General features: G+C 43.2%; 2 protein-coding genes across 18 annotated transcripts in view; one reads left to right on the top strand and one right to left on the bottom strand.

The window, feature by feature from the left end:
* The window catches only part of Btbd10 (BTB domain containing 10), a 59,756-nt gene extending 52,983 nt beyond the window's left edge, over nucleotides 1-6,773 (top strand). For all 9 annotated transcript variants that reach the window (XM_036189722.1, XM_036189699.1, XM_036189711.1 and 6 more), the window contains one exon: nucleotides 5,653-6,773. In XM_036189722.1, the coding sequence (XP_036045615.1) occupies nucleotides 5,653-5,963 (311 nt within the window). In that variant the 3' untranslated portion in view covers nucleotides 5,964-6,773. The remainder of the gene's footprint in view (nucleotides 1-5,652) is intronic.
* Nucleotides 6,774-7,831: 1,058 nt separating this feature from the next.
* The window catches only part of Arntl (aryl hydrocarbon receptor nuclear translocator like), a 102,319-nt gene continuing 91,771 nt past the window's right edge, over nucleotides 7,832-18,379 (bottom strand). For 7 of the 9 annotated variants that reach the window (XM_036189607.1, XM_036189615.1, XM_036189623.1 and 4 more), the window contains 7 exons: nucleotides 18,143-18,249; nucleotides 16,036-16,186; nucleotides 15,126-15,214; nucleotides 13,456-13,564; nucleotides 11,016-11,109; nucleotides 9,167-9,269; nucleotides 7,832-8,561 (listed from right to left, as the gene is read on the bottom strand). In XM_036189607.1, the coding sequence (XP_036045500.1) occupies nucleotides 8,401-8,561; nucleotides 9,167-9,269; nucleotides 11,016-11,109; nucleotides 13,456-13,564; nucleotides 15,126-15,214; nucleotides 16,036-16,186; nucleotides 18,143-18,249 (814 nt within the window). In that variant the 3' untranslated portion in view covers nucleotides 7,832-8,400. The remainder of the gene's footprint in view (nucleotides 8,562-9,166; nucleotides 9,270-11,015; nucleotides 11,110-13,455; nucleotides 13,565-15,125; nucleotides 15,215-16,035; nucleotides 16,187-18,142; nucleotides 18,250-18,379) is intronic. The other 2 variants (XM_036189581.1, XM_036189650.1) reach the window with 1 other exon arrangement.

The raw sequence follows: 18,379 nt of genomic DNA, 5'->3' as shown, positions 1-18,379 counted from the left end.
CCCAAGAGGTCTCATCTCTCATCTATTTCCCTCCAGGGCAATCCAGACATCCCTCTTTGGATCCTCCTTGTTACCTCGTTTCTCTAGGGCTGGACCACAGCAACTCTTAGAAGGAAAACATTTAATTGAGGGTGGCTTGCTTACAGTTTCAGAGGTTCAGTCCACTATCATCATGGTGGGGAGCGTGGCTGAATGCAGGCAGAAATGGTGCTGGAGTTGAGAGTCCTACATCTTGCAGGTAACAGGAAGTCAACTGAGACACTGGGCTGTATCCTGAGCATAGGAAACCTCAAAGCCCACCCCCACAGTGACTCTCTTCCTCCAACAAGGCCATACTCATTCCCAACAAAGCCATACCTCCTAATTGTGCCCACACCCTCTGAGATTATAGAGACCAGTTACATTCAAACTACCACAGATGGTGAAGATAATTGCTTTAGCTAAGGACCTAGTTGAGGTGCTGAAGGATCACAGGAATAGGTTGCTTAGGCATGTGAAGAATGTCCAAAACAGGACTTGTGTGAAGGACAGTAGAATTGAGACACATGACTTTCACCAGTGTTTGTCCTTGTCATTTTGCACTCTTCCCACTAAGCATTACCTCATTATAAAAACTAAAGGATAATTCCTAATTGAATGAGTAATCTCATTAGAGAATGAAAAAATGTCATTTTGTAATTCTTTGATTCTTTTTATCTTTATAAACTAATATTCTTTTATGAAGTAGTGTTTTTCCCTGTCAACTCCATATGATTACACAACACTATTTCTGTATAAGAAATTAAGTAAGCTGTTAAGATTTCCCTGGGAAGACATGACAAAGCAGGGGCCTGAATCTAGGACTTGGTGATGTCAGAAAACCAGGAACTTCTAAACATGTTACTAAGTAGGTTGCTGCTGCTGCTTTTTTTTTTTTTTTTTTTTTTTTTTTTGGTTTTTTGAGACAGGGTTTCTCTGTGTAGCTTTGTGCCTTTCTTAGAACTCACTTTGTAGACCAGGCTGGCCTCAAACTCACAGAGATTCATCTGCCCCTGCTTCCCGAGTGCTGGGATTAACGGTTTCTTCTTAAAGAGCCAGTGGTTAGCAATATTTGTCCAGACACATTACAGGTAATTTATGTAAGTAAATTAATCTTGACTTTGACTAGACAGAAATTAGGCTCTCTTACACTTATTTCAATAACAGCTAGATTTTGAAGCATCTTTTTCTTATAACTGATTTGTAGACCCTCAACTTTCCCATCAAGTCTGTAAGTTTTTTCTTCTTGGAAAAGTAAGAAAGAAGCTAGCATGGTAGCACCTACCTGCAATCCCAGCACCTGTGAAGGAGGAGGAGATCAGGAGTTCAAGGCTTCCTTGCCCATTAGCAAGTTTGAGGCTAACCTGAGTTACATGACACTCTGTCTAAACTTCCCCCAAACAAAGAAATGAGAAGACACTGGAGAGATGACTCAGTGGTTAAGAGCACTGGCTGGTCTTCCAGAGGTCCTGAGTTTAATTCCCAGCAGCTACGTGGAGGCTCACAACCATCTATAGTGAGATCTGATGCCCTCTTTTGGCATAAAGGTGTATATGCAGATAGAGCACTCATGTACATAAAATAAATAGTTCCTTAAATGCTGGGCTGTAGTGGCACAAACCTTTAATCCCAGCACTCTGGAGGCAGAGGCAGGCAGATCACCGAGTTACAGAGTGAGTTCAGGACAGCTAGGGCTACAAAGAGAAACCTTGTCTTGAAAACCAAAACAAAAAAACAAAACAAAACCAAAAAATATAGCCTCAATCCTAGATAGGAGTGTCATCCCCATACCCTATAGCCACTCCAGCCTTCCCAATTTCAAGGCTTTCAAAAGAAATCTGAGTTTAGAGTGTTGAATGTGTTGACTTCTTTGGGAGCTATATTGAGTTGGTGCCTAAGAGACATGGGGAGGATCAAGGAGACCATGAGCATATGAGACGGGATGATAGGTATAAGGCTAGAAGACTATTTTTAAAATGTTCTTAGTTCCATGATCCCATAGTCACATTCATGTGTAAATATTACTATAGCCATGCCTGTCTATTGGATGCTACTTAATGATCAACATATTTTGGAGGTTGGTAGCTGATGAGGTTAAATAAAGAAGTATCTGTGCTGGGCATAGTGGCACCTCTGATCCCATCAATTATGAAACTGAGGCTAGTCAAAAAAAAAAAAAAATGAACCAATAATAGCAACAAGAACCTCAAAACTGCCTGGTATAAAGATGGGAGAATATAAATAATTCCTGTCTTAATTAATCTCCACAACACAGTTCCATCAAAACATGCACTTTGGAGGGTGTTTCCTATATCCTTAATGGAATATCTGTGAACCTCAAAGGGTTGACTTCTCAAGTCAGTGTGTAGGATCACATGAGTTTGCTACTCCATCTAACAGACATATCATCCATGGCCTGCCTTCATCATTAGATGCTGTGCCTGAATTTGGTGGAAAACTCTCTTCTGTTATAGTACTTAACTGAGATTTTACCAAAGCCTGAAGTTTAAAAGGAAAATCCTGAAGTAGTATTTGTTGAAATAGTCTCCATAGATTACAGGAAGTTGAAGACTGAGAAACTACTTAATCACACAGTTTGTAAATTAACTGCCCTTTGTATTCTGAGCAGGAATGGCAGGACAGTCAGGATTGCACTTGTCACAGAGTGTAGAATTTGTCTTCTGTACAGTTTTATCATATTAAGCTTTAAAAAATAGCCTTAGCTCCTTTTTGTTTAGTAAAGAATATTATTTAGGGTTGAAAATATAGCTTGGGGGAAGGGCACTTTCCTAGCATGTGCACCCTAAGGCCCTAGCTTTAATCCTCAACACTGTATCATCATAATCATCATCATCATCATGTATTTAAAGTTCTCCACCACAGGATCAAATCTTACTTTTTAATGCTACTGACCAGTTTCTAGTACCCTCCACTCCAAGTCTCAGAGTCTGCCAAACACATCTTAGATGTTTCTGCATCTGTAGCTTGTCTTATACCATTCTCTTTCTGTGTCTAATTTCCCTCCACTTTTTGATCATCCATTAAGATCAAGCTAAGGAAAGTTACTGGAATGTCATTGCGTATATAACATGTGCTTCTTGAGAGTTTGGGGGTGGGGGTTGTTTTGTTTTTAACTTTATGAACAGATGTCATCACCCTCAATAGAGCACCGACACCTTCAAAGCAGCTGGCACCTTGAGTACTTTGGTGCAATAGCTGTTGAGTGATGCATTACTCGTTGAGTGAAGACTTCAGAGACAGATTTTATTTGTAAAGAGAAGAATATTCTCAGTAAGATAGATATCTGAGGGCTAGGGAGATGGCTCAGCAGTTAGGAGCACTGGACAAGTTCCATTCTCAGTTTCCCTATCAGGCAGCTTCAACTGCCTGTAACTCAAGCTCTGGCACCTCTCACACCCACACACATGGACACATGGACACTGGCACACACATACACATATTTTTTAAAAAATAGGGAAGAAAAAGATAGCTATCTGGGAAGAGCCTATTGCTGTTATGTTCTGGTAGTTCATTCATTGTATGTTATATATTAATTCACTGCTTGCAGCATGTTATGTACTACACTAGGCTCTGGAGATCGAGGTGCCCATGCTGGCTTTGCCATGTGAGAATTCTGCTTAGGTGGGAATCAAACATAATACAAAGGAAACTACCATTCAGTGTTGCAGGTGCTGTTATAACATGAGTGCTTTGGAGCATAAGAAGCAAATGATTAACGCTGTATGGACTCACTGTTTTTGCCAAGGGAGGAAAAAAGATTGGAATTGCAGAATCCAACTCAAGAACAATTGTGAAAAACAAAAAAGCATGATCAGAGAGAAGTGAAAAGTTTGTTGTAATCATTCTCTTTTGAGAACTTTAGTATGAGAGGAAATATAGCAAGAAGGTTGTTGAGATTGAGTCTATTGTAGCCAGGTTTTAGAACAGTTTATACAGCTAAGACATATTTTTCTCCTTGAAGCATTAAAAAGCCAATGGCAGTTTTAAAGCAATGTGCATTAGGATTCCGTTTGTAGAGAGGTGATTCTGTGTGGAAGAAGATAGGAATACAGTCACATAAGAAGTTGAGACTTTCTGAAGGTCTAGGAGGGATCAAGAGCAAAGGAATCCAAGGAGAACCCATCTGATCTCTGAGGCTATATCTTCCAGTGGCTGGGACCTGGAAGTGTGAGATAAGAAGCCTTCTCTAGGCCTTGAGAAGGCCCATGGTTTGGTTTACCATCTCTAAACCCCTCCAGGCTCCCTCTCACTCCTGTGCCACACAGCCTGTACACACCCTGAAGACAGTACTAAAGACATCTACTGTCTGAGGCCTTTCTGATTCTCTTTCTGATACGATTTTGTGTTACAGACCAAACCCAACCTGCTGCCTTTTTAAAAAAAAAACACGTCATTATTTAGAGTCCTTTCTTTGTTCTATGTGGCTGATTTCACTTTACAGTGGCAGAGTTGGGTAGGTTCAGTAGAAACCATATAGCTCACAAGATTGAAGTAGGTACTGCACCCTGTTACAGAAGAAGTTTGCTTATCTCCAGTTCAGTTCTTACTGATAGAAAGAGGGGAAGAGACTTTGTGTCTTTGGAGAAGTCTCTTTACTGATAAACAATTAAAAGTTTTCTGAAACTTTGGGTTGTTTTTACTAGTTGTTATTTTTAGTGACTATGATTCAAAAAGAGAAGTTATAATTAAGGAAAGCTCTTTACAGATACAAGTTTAATTCACTGTTGAGACAGTCATAATAAAGTGATGTAGGAGATTAAAATATTGCAGAATCTCTTTAAGAACCTGCTAGAAAGCTGAGTATTCCTTATTATTTAACAAAAAAAAAAAAAAAAAAAAAAACGAGAAAAAAAACTGGGTGGCAGTGGTGCAGGCCTTTAATCCCAGCACTCAGGAGTCAGAGACAGGCAGATCTCTGTGAGTTCGAGGCCTGCCTTGTCTCCAGGACAGGCACCAAAACTACAGAGAAACCCTGTCTCAAAAAACCAGTGAGTGAGAGAGAGGGAGGGAGGAAGGGAGGGAGGGAGGGAAGGAAGGAAGGAAGGAAGGAAGGAAGGAAGGAAGGAAGGAAGGAAGGAAGGAAGGAAAGAGGGAAGGAAGGAAGGAAGGAAAGAGGGAAGGAAGGAAGGAAGGAAAGAGGGAAGGAAGGAAGGAAAAAAAAAAGGAAGGAAAATTCTAAAGCAATATAAAGATGAGACTGAAGCTTGAGGAAACTAGAGGGCTAAAGGAGCCAGAAATTACAGGCCTTTAAGGCCAGTCATCCTGTGAGGAGAGCGAGTGTTACAGGTACACAGGTAGAGCCCAGATCTACTGCAGATTACATACCAGGGTATGGAGGCCCAGCCCTCCATAGACCCACTTTAAGACTGTTTTATTATGGTGGTTGAGTTGTTGAGTAACTGGGGAAAAAAAATGGTGGAAGGTTTTGTGAATTATCTCTCTAGGGTTTTAGTTTCCATCTGTTAAATTGATGACTGAGTGGATGAATATTTGTTTTCTTGATTTTAATTCTCTTCTTGATCTACACAAGAAAAGCTCTCAACAGTTAACTTGGATGACAAGTTTTGTGCATGTGTGTCCTTTTTTTAAAAAAAATGCCTTTCTTTCCTCTAGGCTATCCTACCTACAAAGAAAAAGTAAAGAAAAGGCCAGGGGGGCGCCCAGAAGTCATTTACAACTATGTCCAAAGACCCTTTATACGAATGTCCTGGGAGAAGGAGGAAGGAAAGAGTCGGCATGTAGACTTTCAGTGTGTAAAGAGTAAATCTATCACCAACCTGGCAGCAGCTGCCGCAGACATTCCCCAGGACCAGCTGGTAGTCATGCACCCTACTCCACAGGTGGATGAGCTGGATAGCCTCCCCAGCCACCCTGCCTCGGCCAGTAATGACCTTGATCCTGATGCACAGAATCCAATGCTGTGATGCTGATGTTCCTGAAACCATAGCATGCTACTCTTCAGTGACGTCGTGCTCCTCATTCTGCACTGCGAGGCCACTTTTCTTCATTGTGAGATGCACATGTTTAGGATACTGCAGTGTAGGCTTTTTTAAAGACCAAAGGTAGCTGAATGGTTTTTTAATGAGTACAACTTTAGCATCCTGGTTCCAGTTCTATAAATGTATTTGTTTACCAGTAGGTTTGTGAAATTGGTTCTTTGTACAGGGACAGTCCTTTTTCACACATCTAGGTCTTCTCAGAAGTGGTGGGAATTAGCAGCTGGGGCACTTTCGATGTAGATTGATACTCATCGCGTCCCAGGTAAAATGCAGAATATTAAGAGTTGCACTTTAGAGATGGTGGTTAAATGGAGCTCTTGAAGCCATTTTAGAGTTGTGATGCACAGTATAACGTAAGTGCTTCTATCAGAGTATTCCTCAGTACAGTATGTGTAGTTGGCCCACAAGAAGCAAAAACATATTTATCTTGAGTTTATTTGAATGATTGCGATGAGATTTAATGCTCATAATGTTGGTTCACTCATCTCCAGAGCCCTGTAACCCTTTCAGAGTGAGTCATATGCAGGGAGGGTGAACGTCAAGAGGGGGTTTACTGTCCAGTCTGCCTTACCCTTAATCTGTTCAGATATTTATTTACTAATGCTTTTTTTTCTTAAGAGTCATGGGATAGGAAAATGAACTGTTTGCTCTTCATTTACTAAAATGATTGTAAACTCAAGTTTTTCATCAAAATAAAATTCCATTGTTTTATGTTTCTGACCAACTTTATAAATACATTGGCTAGATTCTGTGTCATGTATGCATAAGTATAACTAGAAATCAAATGGTAGCCCAAAGAACTCTTTGGTATGTTTATAAGAGGCACTTAAATTTCCTGTAAATTCAGAAAAGTCACTATATACCCAAAGCAGTTGATCAGGATTTTCTGAATATGAAAATGGAATGACTCTGGTGTTTAGTAACCCTAAGTTTCATGGCTAGTTTCTGATTCTTAATTCAGTGCTTAATTCTTAAATCTGTGCTGCTCTGGCTCAGCAAATTATTTAAATATTTGATGGTCTACAACAAAGAATTATTAGTGTTTTTAGTGCTTTAGGTCTTAGGTCACTTAACTATTTGTAGCCATATGTTGCAAAGGACTGTCCTCTAAGCCACATAACTGCCATCTTAAAGTATTTGGCTATGCCTGCTTTCTAGGCTAGTTGACTGTTTACATCCACTCAGGGAGCTATAGGGAGAATCATGAGACCCTCATCTGGGTAGCCATCTCTTCTACCTCCTGTTATTTACAACTAGCTGTATGTGGCCTCAGGGAGGGGCTGAGTATATAAGCTTGGGAAGACTAGGAAAGGGGTCATGGCTCCATTTGGATGCCTATGGGAAAGCCATTATCCCTTCTGAGTAAAGGATTTCTAGTGTGGCCTCTGGGGGGTAGGAGTATCCCTCTAGGGAACCCCTCTATAAGGAAGCCCAGTAAAGCCATTGGTTTCCAAAGTGAACTTTGGTTTGGTGGAATTATGCCTTGGTTTACAGTGGCGCCATAGAATGGAGGGTAGGTGTTGCTTATGTCTCCCTGTGGGGAGGATCTTAGCAGCATCATACAACTGCAGGTCTTAGAGAAGCCAGTTTGTAATCTTGAACTTGAATTCAAAGGATTTAAAATTAGAGTTAACATCTTTGTTTTCATATAAGTTGAGATGGCTATAATTTGGGAATGAACTATTTTCGTAATATACCTAAGATAGTAGCACTGGAGAAATTATGTATTAGTATGAGATCAAAAAGGCTACAAACCTAGCAGCAAGGATATGTTTACGCCACCATTGAAATGGATGAACCAGCCCTGAAGCATGTGAAGATTTTCTCCTTAATTATTCAAAATGGGAACAGTACTTATAGAACAAGGGAAACATTTATTAAAAATATTTAACTGTCTAATACATTATACTTTAACCCATATTTATAGTAAAGGATTCTTACAAGGAAGAATAAACAGCTTTATGATACAATTAGTATAAGAAATATCCACATGGGGGACCTCTTTGTAGTGTAAAAACACCATACATCTGAAATGACCATTTTGCATATAAAAGCTACCAATGATGCTTTTGTGCACAATGATTAAAAAATTCAACACAAACAAAATTCAAAATATACAATTAATGCAAGCTATCCACAGCTAGCCCAAACTCAATGATGAGAAAACACTGGAGCAGGCTTAGTTCCACTTTGTCTGAAGTTAAACATGGTAGATTGACTTGTATCAATGGCTCTGAGATGGCTTTTATGGAGTCAGTACATAAAAGCTGTTCTCTCCCCATCCAGTAAGCTTCACAGACTGTAAAACTTCACCAGTAATGCACTTTGATACTGTAGCTGTTGCCAAAGCAAAATGTAGTGTCTACAGCGGCCATGGCAAGTCGCTAAAGTCAACGGGACCACCCAGGCCTGCATCTGCTTCCAAGAGGCTCATGATGACAGCCATCGCTGCCTCATCGTTACTTGGACTACTTGATCCTTGGTCATTGTCTATCATATCAATACCTATGTGGGGGTTCTCACCTGTGGAAGGAAGAAAGGCTGGTCAGTAAAAAAAATCAAAGGACACTTATATTTGGAAAGCAACTTCTCAACACACTAATTAGAAAATTATATTTAACAAGAGGGAAGGGTTATTTGGAGGGCTCCATTGCCATAACTTTGTATTGTTACTGCTTTTCAGAAAGAACATCTAAAAATTAGGGGCAAAGTCCTTAAAATTCAATAAATATTAAGAGTTGAGCCCATTTTGATATTTTGATAACCATTAGTGATTGGTTGTAAAAACAATGGCAACTGGAAAAGGAGAAGGTAGGAAAACAGATTGAGAAAAAGCTGAGTGGACTGAGAGAAACAAACTGTCATCATCTAGTGACTTCTAATACCCTCTGAAGCTGTATGGGCTCTCCCTCTGAGAAATTATGTGGGAGATAACCTGTGTCTGGGTTGCTGTGGAGGCATTTAGATCACAGAAGTAGTTAAACATTTCAAACGTCCACATTGTTCTTATCAACTATTTCAGAACCAGCGTGTTTTATGTAGCCAGTTCTTAAAACCCTCTTTGTGCTAAGTGTTTTGCAAGCTCATTGTCACTCATGGAAGATGATGATGATGATGATACCACTTACCAAGAATAGAAGAACTATCAGAATATGGATAACCTGGGGTCTCCTGAGCCTGCCCTGGTAGTAGGCCAGTGGAAGGAATGTCTGGAGTCCCTCCATTTAGAATCTGCAAATAAAAGGGGGAAATGTAAAATTTCCCACTCAGATAGAAATTTCAATTCCTATCATAGACAGTGCTACCAAGAAAACGAAGGATGTTGGAGGTAGGGTGCTTAAAATGGGTTCAATTTCCTAATTTTTCTCCATTACCAAACGAGGACCTGTTAGAAAACAGGGAACAGCCTCTACTCTAAACTATTTCCTCTACATAGGATTCAGTACATGCAGATAACAAAAGCTGGGTAAATCAACTCCCTAGGATCATGCTGCCCTTGTATTTACTTAAAGGCTTAAACATCAGTGAGCCCAGGTTGTCCCGTAAGGAAGTGAGTGGCACATGGCAACATACATTGTTGAAGAAGTAATTGAGGTCAGCAACAATTTGTGAAGAGAAACAGCTTTAGGGAGTAACACCTGAACAATGAAACACTAAGTAATGTTTGATCAAGTATGCCATAGGCACTAAATTAAGTAACCTCTAGTTTCTGTCTTTAAGATTCGATGATAATTGCTATCACATCTCCATAATAGAAATCTACTGTCTTAAAATCTCCCTACCGTCCAAGCTCCCTGCCCTTGGCTAAGCCTTAGAAACCTTGAAGAGGTATTTAGACTGAGTAAGGAACCAGTGGCCACTGGGTTTCAGAAACACGGATGTCAGACCCTGCCAGCAGATGGTACTGCAACTTGTTTGTTCATAGTTGAGCTTTGCAGTGTGGGGATCCCTGTACAGTCTTAAAAGTGACTGTGTGCCTCCCCCAAAGAAACTTTTAAGTGGGCTATATTTATATAATAATATATTTATAATTATTTATATAATTATATATTATTATATAATTAAAATCAGATTATATAAATAGTATATATTTATGATTTTTGAAATATAAACCCTTTATTATTAACATGAATTAAAGCATTTTAATGAAAAAAATCACAAGTTACCAAAAAATTTTAATGAAAAACCACAAATTGCAAAAACAGTTTTTTTGTTTTTGTTTGTTTTTTGGAGACAGGGTTTCTCTGTAGCTTTGGAGCCTGTCCTGGAGCTCACTCTGTAGACCAGGCTGGCCTCGAACTCACAGAGATCCGCCTGCCTCTGCTTCCCAAATGCTGGGATTACAGGCATGCGCCACCACTGCCTGGCTCAAAAACAATTTTTGAAAATTGTGTTACTGTTTTATATCTTTTTGAACATCATGCCTGGCTAATCCCAGGTGCTATTCATAGGTTTTTAACTTACAATCAGTACAGTTTACATAGGTTTGCAAATTCTCTGATAAAGATGAAAATGGGTGTTTCTAGTGTCATCTCTTCATGAAGTACTTGTGGCCAGTGCTATCACATCATAGGGACACATTTGGTGACAGATCCCCAAGTGTTCAGTTATAAAGCCTGGCGTGACTTGAAGTGTGGCTAATGCTGTTGCTTTTACTAATGGTTTCGGTTCACTCGAAGTTCCTGGCAGTAAGGCTCTATGGGGTCCTTCCTAATCTTTCCCTCACAGGAATTCTTGAATTGTGCCTCCAAGGGCACTGACAGTTCCTCTTTCCTCATAATGTTCTTCCTGCCTTCCTGCATTCACATGGAATACATCCTCTTGAGCAAGCCTCCCTAAGTGCCAGTGTGTTTTGTAGTCAGCCACACACAGATGTGTTTATTTCAAGGAGGAAAGAATGTCTCTCAACTTATCCCAGAAGTCACTGTGTTTCAGAACTTGGGCAGAGGCTCTCTTAGTCTAAGCCATCATGCTTACCTTCTTGCCTCCTGGAGAGGAGGCATCAGGGGGAGGCGTACTTGTGATGTTCAGTGGGCTAGAGCCACAGCTGGAAGGCGATGACCCTCTTATCCTGTTAGAGAAGAGCTGATTACAAGGCCTTTCAGGTGGTGGGGTTAGGGAGATGCTAAGGAATGAGGGTAAGGAGAGTAAGGAGCCAGGTTAGGACTGGCAGATGTTCTGTAAGGTCAGACAACTCTTGGTTCTGTAGGCTCTCTGGACTCACAGTAGTCCACACTCAATGCCTAGTGAATACAGCTGTGTTCCAATAAAGCCTCATTTCCAGAGTCCAGTGGTCAGCTGGATTGCTCTGCATGCATGTAATCTGGAGTGCAGACCCCAAGTGCAATAGCTGTGAAAGCCTTTAGATAAGGGTTTGGATTCAGGTTGATGAATTTTAAGTAAGTTAACCAGCTTTATTTCTTCATAGACTACAGATGAGTTGGAGGCCTCAGGAGTTTAGCCACCATCTTTGTTACTATGAGTTGGAGGTAGAACAAGAGATAGGTCCTCTTGCCCCATAAACTTTTACTGATGAGTGCCCCTAGGAAACAGAAAGCAGCAGTGCAGCTCAGCCACACCTAAACAGGACACTATTAGGTAAGAAGGAGCAGCCTTGGGAAGCGAGGATGAAAGACGGATCTGGGACTTTTCTGGACTATCCCACTAGGATGGACTTGTTAGGAGAATCAGAACTGTGGAACCGCGCACACCTGTGAGGCTGGCAATCCTAGGGAGGGAAGCTGTGGCTTGCACGAGGGGTTCACATGCTAGCTGTGCTTCTATGAGTCCTTGCTTCCACCCCGCCATGTGTTTTAGGGTCATGTTCAAGCTGGGGCCAGAGTCTGGGGATTATGGAGGCAGCTGTGTGACCACCAGGTTTTCTAATCCTCCATGATAAACACAGCCTATTAGAGCCACACTGGGCCCAGTCTCTGCGCCTGAGAAATAGCTCTTGGCCTGCACTGACTACTTGTCTATATTTGTGAGGGAACAGGTTCTCTTCAAGGTACAACCCTATTATGTACAATACCAGAACATACAGATGGCTAACAGCCAATGACCAGAACCTTGTCTCTCCCAACATTGTCTACTTAGGATAAAAGGCTGTGAGGCTACCCTTTGCCCAGGCTCTATCTGTCCTCAAACTGGCTTCTCCCCATTCCTTATTTTACTTTCAGCACCTGGTCCTACACTGTGGATTTCTCTGTAGGACAGGCCTCATTCCTGGGTTAGCAAGCATGCCCACCTTCGTCTCTCCCTGTTCTAGTGAGCTTCCACAACGTATAGCAGCGCTTCCTTGCTTGCTTCAGTCCCTGAGGTCCCCACTTGTATTATTATAAAGAAAATAGACCTCTCATGGATTTTAGGATTGTTCTGGTGAAGGGCTCTGATACTGTGTTCTGATTGTCCTGCAGAGAGCCCAGGGTATATAGTGGCTGGTCTGAGCTGATCATACTGTGTCCTGTCTCCTCATCTCCCTCCAGAGGGGGAGGCAAGCAGCTAAACCAACCACTCTATGGACTGGAGTAGAACTTACTCTCATGGGGACAAGAGTCCCTCTGGCTGAGCAGAGAACAGACTAAACCAGTGGCTGCAGAAAATATTGGTCTTTCTGGGCCCCCTGACACACACCTCTTTCCTTACAATTATGTTCGATTACGTTTCTATTTTTAATTATCTGGTTACCACCTTCTTGGTTCTCCAAATTCAGGCAGATTTATAAATGTTTCCTTCTCAGTGGCTATGTTTAAAGACAGACTGAGCTCACAGTTTCTGAGTGTCTATCAGGCTGTTCATTCCTCCACAATCCTAACAGTTCTTAGGAGAGACATACTACCTTTCTTCTGTGGCTTAAGTTAGCATACCAAAGATTAGATAGCTCTCCAAAAGAGAGCCAGGTGGATGCAGGACCAAGACTGAATCTTAGACAGCTGCTGCCAAGCTCTGCTTTCACATGGAAAGAATGCTCCCACACCCTAGAAAACTGCCTCTGTTGCCAGCTGATCTGCTTGACCTCAATTACTGACACTAAGTAGCTTGAAGAAGTATTTTTGTTAAGGCCCAAATCACTAGCTGCTCACAGCTTACTCCAGACCTGTGACGTTCCAGGGCATCCATCCTTGCTAGGAAGCTACCTGGGATACATTCGAAGTATCATGAACTGGGCTTCCCCCAGAGTGTCTTAAGCTCTGGGCTGTTTGGTCTTCTTTATTTAAGGCACATTTTTTTGAATTTGGACTCAGGAACAGAGGAACAGAGAAGTCCTGTGTGGTATAAGCTGCATCCCTGGTCTTTTTTCCCTGGGTGATCAGCAGCAACCTTCTACCCAACTGTGATGACCCGAAGTGTCTCCACACACTGTGAAGCACCTGAGAGGGTGTGGAGTGCTGAGCACCACTGGTTGGAGATTACTTGCCTGTGGATTTCCATGATTTCTTCTGCAATCATTCGACCTATTTTTCCTGCCCCAGCTCTGGTTCCCCCTGGAATGCCTGGGACAGTAGGATGAGTCCTCTTTGGGCCACCTACAACAAAAGAATCTGACAGTAGGAAAGAGGAAACCAGAGCAAGAAATGCTATCATGTGTTCAATGAAAACCTCCCAATCCACTTGAAGTGGAACATCAAGGTTCTACCTTGTCAGGAAAAATAGTTGTAGCAGGGGAAGGTTCAAGAGTCTATTCAGCATCAGAGGCCAAAGTTTTAACATGAACCAGCTAATTTCTTTCAAGTGCCAGGACTACAGACAAGACAGCAAAGGGTGATGAGTTGACAGGGAATCAGGTAACACCCAACTCATGTAAGCAGGTGCAGCTTTTTGGAGGAGGGTCACTGAGTTGAGTCTTTTGAGTATATATGAGCTTGATAGGTGCTCACAAGAAGAAAGTAGCCCAGGCATAGAACCAATGTGTAAGAGCACTGGGGCAGGACAGAGCTTGGAAGTCTACTGCAAGGTGTTCATGGAGGATGACCAGGGCATAAGTTTGGAACTGGTGTAAACACAGCAATCAGATCACGCTGTACTGGCAACATCAAAAAGGAGCCACAAGAAGTAAGGACCAAGGGACTTGGCACAGAAAATGCACTGGGTGCAATGTGGATTACTAAAAGTCTATCACATCGAACACAAGCTGCAGTTATGTGTCACTTAATGACAGGGATATAGCCCAAGAAATGTAGCCTTAGCTGAGTTTGTCATGTAAGACTCAATCAAACCTATACAGAATAGTCTACAGGGTGTAAACTACAGGTACAGGGTGTGGCCTGTTGCTCCTAGGCTACCAACCTATGTTACTGTACTATAGATGACCATAGAGATGACACCTATGGCTCTGAACAAGTTTGAGGGTAATGATTATGACATCAGTTGGTAAAATGATATTTGTCACTTATGTGGTCTGATGATAATCAGAATATTGCTATGCTGTGTGTTATGTAGAATGCAGTATGGGATTGAGAGAGTGAGATTAAGGTTAGGACACATTGCAGAGGCAGTGTGTGAGTTTAAGAGAGAAAAGGACAAGACAGTGCATTTGGACTGCATGGAGGAATGCAAGGAACCAATCATTCTGGAAGTGCAGGAGATGAACTTGGGATATTCTTCATTTTAGTGCCTCTATGGCTCTGTCTGGGGAAGCAGGGGGTGGGTGAAGGAGTCCTGAGTGGAAGAAGCAGGCTGAAGGCATGCAAGCAGAGATAGTCCAGGACAGGTGCACTAGAACCAATTCTGAGCCACAGGAAAGGTGCCCACTGGACATGGCAGGTGCTCAGTGCCAACAGATACCTTTCTCCCAAACCAAAGAGCCAGTGCGTCACCAAAGATCAAATCGTAGCCCATGGGCAACAAGGAAGAGGAGAGCACAGAAAAACAAGGAGTCTAGACGGTGGCTGCAGGAAGAGCCACACACATTCACAACATCCCAGTAAGATGACGGTGGCCCCTCTCCCCACTGGAACTCAGCACATCAAGTCAAGGTCTGCTTCACAGAACATGACAGCGGGATACCCTGAACACTTGACAGGAGGATATCTGGTCATAAGCAGCTTCTTGTAAGCAAGCCCCAATACCCAAGCAGGACATAATTACCTTCTCCAGAGGGCAGCATGCTGTCCATGCTGTGGGGGGACGCTGTAAGCTGCGGGAAAGTTGGGTCCCCGCTTTCCAGGACGTTGGCTCTGTGAACATCCCAGCAATAAAGAAACGTGAGTCAGGCTTGCTCAGAACCGTGCACCTTTCACCTTGGCCAAGGAGTCCGGTGTCCACTCGGGACCTGGACAGGCCAGAAAATGAAGTGTCTGTCTGAGTGGCTTTACAGGCCTACTCACTGTTGTGTGACATGCTGGACAGCATCCCGGCCTCTGGCCCCACTGCCCGCCTGGGCCTCCCCAATTTCTATGCAACACGGTTTAGCAGAAATGGCTGCAGTTGCCTCTCACACTGCTACAGCACTTTTCTCCCACCTGCTGACAGCTCACCCCGCCCCAGGCCGCTCTGTGCGGCGAAGCACAGGTGGGCGAAAGAGGTGTGGAGAAGAATCTTGTGAAAGAAGGCTCTTCCCTCTGCGTGCTGGCTTAGCAGGCAGCAAAAGCCTTTGAGAGAGTATTCTATCCACCAAGGCTTGGGCCACTAGCCTGCTGGCCATGGAGACCCCCACCCATCCTCACCCAAGGTCAGAAAGAGCTAGCACCTATGGAAGCCTTCCACCAATGGTGACACCTTCCTCCACCAGCGGAAGTGGATGCCCATGGGTGGAGTTAGGGTTAGGGTTAGGGTTTCAAGGGTTGGTTGTTCCCTGAGGCAAGTTGTCTCACCACTGGGGCTCACGTGGGAGGAGGGCCAATGCCTGTCCTCGGTTAACAGCCCCTCCTGGCTTCCTCTTAACACAAGATACAAGTAAGGTGACATTAAAATGTGGACGCTAGCTACTACCTGTACCCTTTGTCCCGGTACCCTTGTACCCTTTGAAGCAAGGGTATATCTCACAGAAGATACTCACAAAACAACAGTGTTGGTTGAGACAATGTATTCTACTTCCTTGGTCCACGGGTTCATGAAACTGAACCATCGACTTCGTAGTGTGATAAAGGAACCATCTTTGATCTTAAACTTATAGCAATTAGTTGTGATCTTTTCTCTTGTCTGTAAAACTGAAAATGCAGAGAAGCCACGATTATTGCCATTTCCTCAAACCAGTGAGTATATTAAACAGGTCACCTGACCGCAGATCCCAAAAGGTGCTCAGCCCCCATGCCATCACCCTTAGAAAGCCAAGTGGGCACGTGGTCAGTGCTCAGACAGGCAGCTTCCAAGGATCTAACTCATGTCCTTTCAGTGTATTATCAACGTGCCACCCCTTTCCAGTGTCTATGAAAATGAAGACTTTCAGGAATGTTGGAGTCTGGTCTGAATAAACTCCAGCCATGTTCCTTCCCTGTCACAAAGCCTAAGAACAGTAGTCCCTGGCCAGGAAATCTGAGTCAACAGAGGCCACTGACCTGTTCAGATCTCATCCTTTGAAAAACAGACATCATGAGCACCTTTCATGCCCAAGCATTAGAGACAAAAGAGGCAGAATATGATTCATGCCCTCTGGAGAGAAGTGACCAAGGCCACTCAGGAAAGAACCACACAAAGGCCAACAGGTGACAGGGCCAGTCAGCAGGCAGGCACAGGGAGAGGGTCACAGACAGAACAAATCTGGGAAGTGGGATCAAGGAACTGGGCCAGGGCCAGGAGATGGCGGTGGGAAGTTTGGGATCTGGTGCCTGTTGAAAGTGGTTGTATGTTGAGTCTAAATATTGGAACATTAATCAGGGATATGATATTATCAGGCTTGACCTTTTTAATGATAAATGAGATAACTACAGGTGACAGACCCAGGGTGAGAGGAGTGAGAGACCCACAAGCACAAGTGCTTGAACCAGGTCAAGGCAGTGGGGTGGTGAAAATAGGGAACTTCATAAATGGATGTCTGAGGCAACTGAACAAGCTCTCATAGAAACAGTGAAGGGAGGGGCTGCTTATATAGCCATACCGTCTGTGATCGTCAGCTCTGTCACCCTGACACAGCCTAGATCACTTGGTAAGAGAGTTTCAACGAGGGGTACAGTGAGCTGGCCTGTGGGCACATTTGTAAGGGACTGTGTTAATATGGAAGACACAGTGTAGTGGGCAGTTGTCTGTGCCATACCCTGAAGCACTGCCCCTAGTGAGGCAGCAGGTAGCTGCTAGGTACCTGCCCCCTTTGGCGTGTCCCAGACAGGGACCCTTAAGACCTGGGATGCACGTACATGTGCCCCTCTTCTCTTTGCTACCTCATGGTCTTGGATGCTGGTGCTGCGGATAAGGCAGAACTCTCCCGAGAACCTCATTGGACTATACCCAATCCCTCTCCAGGATTCCGAGACCAACTCCTTTATTCTTGTTGTAGTTAAGCCCCGAATAAATTCCTTTGACCATCAAATAGACTCCGTGGAATTTTATCCCATTAACACAGCCCACGATGGGCAGCACCATTCCCTTCGTGGGGCCCTCCTCCCATGGAAGAGCAGAGACACTGAGATGAGCACAGTAAGCAAGCCAGCAAGCACAGGTTCACTTTCTACTTTAGACTACAGGTGTCATGTGACCAGCTGTCTTAAGCTCCTGCCACTGTGACTTCCCTTAGCAATGGACTGTACCCTGTATTGTGAGCTGAAATAAACTTTCCCATCTAAGCTGCTTTTTATCTGGTTATTTTGTCACAGCAATAGAGGTAAAACTGACACCATGAGTCAAGGAAAATACAGGAGGCAATGCAACCTGGTATGGAAACAAAATCAGATCAGTGCAGGACATCTGAAATCTGTACAGGCCAGAGTGAACCCTCACCAAGAGATTTCTCTACAAATAGTCATGGCCTCGTGGAATGAGTAGGGGCCGAGCACTGGAGGGACAAATGGTTCAGGAGACAACAGTCTTTTCCCCTCTCACATGCTGCGGCCTGAAGAGTCTTGGGCTAGCTGACTCTCACATAGTAGGGGCAATTTTCTCTGGAAGGCCAACTGGGGTGAAGAAGCAGGGTATACTTTAGAACATCACACTCCCACTACGGCCCAGCTTACCTTGCCTGTGACATTCTGCAAGATGTCCTATGTCATCTTGATGAAAATACTCATAACATGACGTGCCTAGAAGTTCCTGTGGTAGATATGCCAAGATAGCCGTTGCCCTAAGAAAGAACAAGAGCTTTTAAATAAGAAAAGGCCACTCCTAAGATGAACAGCTGTAGCAGGAATCTTAAAAGTTCTTATTAATAAAATCAAACCTGAGGCTAGTTATTGGGGTGAATGCTGGAAGAT

Source organism: Onychomys torridus, chromosome 1 (assembly GCF_903995425.1).
Source record: "Onychomys torridus chromosome 1, mOncTor1.1, whole genome shotgun sequence".
Lineage (NCBI taxonomy): Eukaryota > Metazoa > Chordata > Mammalia > Rodentia > Cricetidae > Onychomys > Onychomys torridus.
Note: the sequence above shows the minus strand (reverse complement) of the source record. Positions and strands in the feature narration are given on the sequence as shown.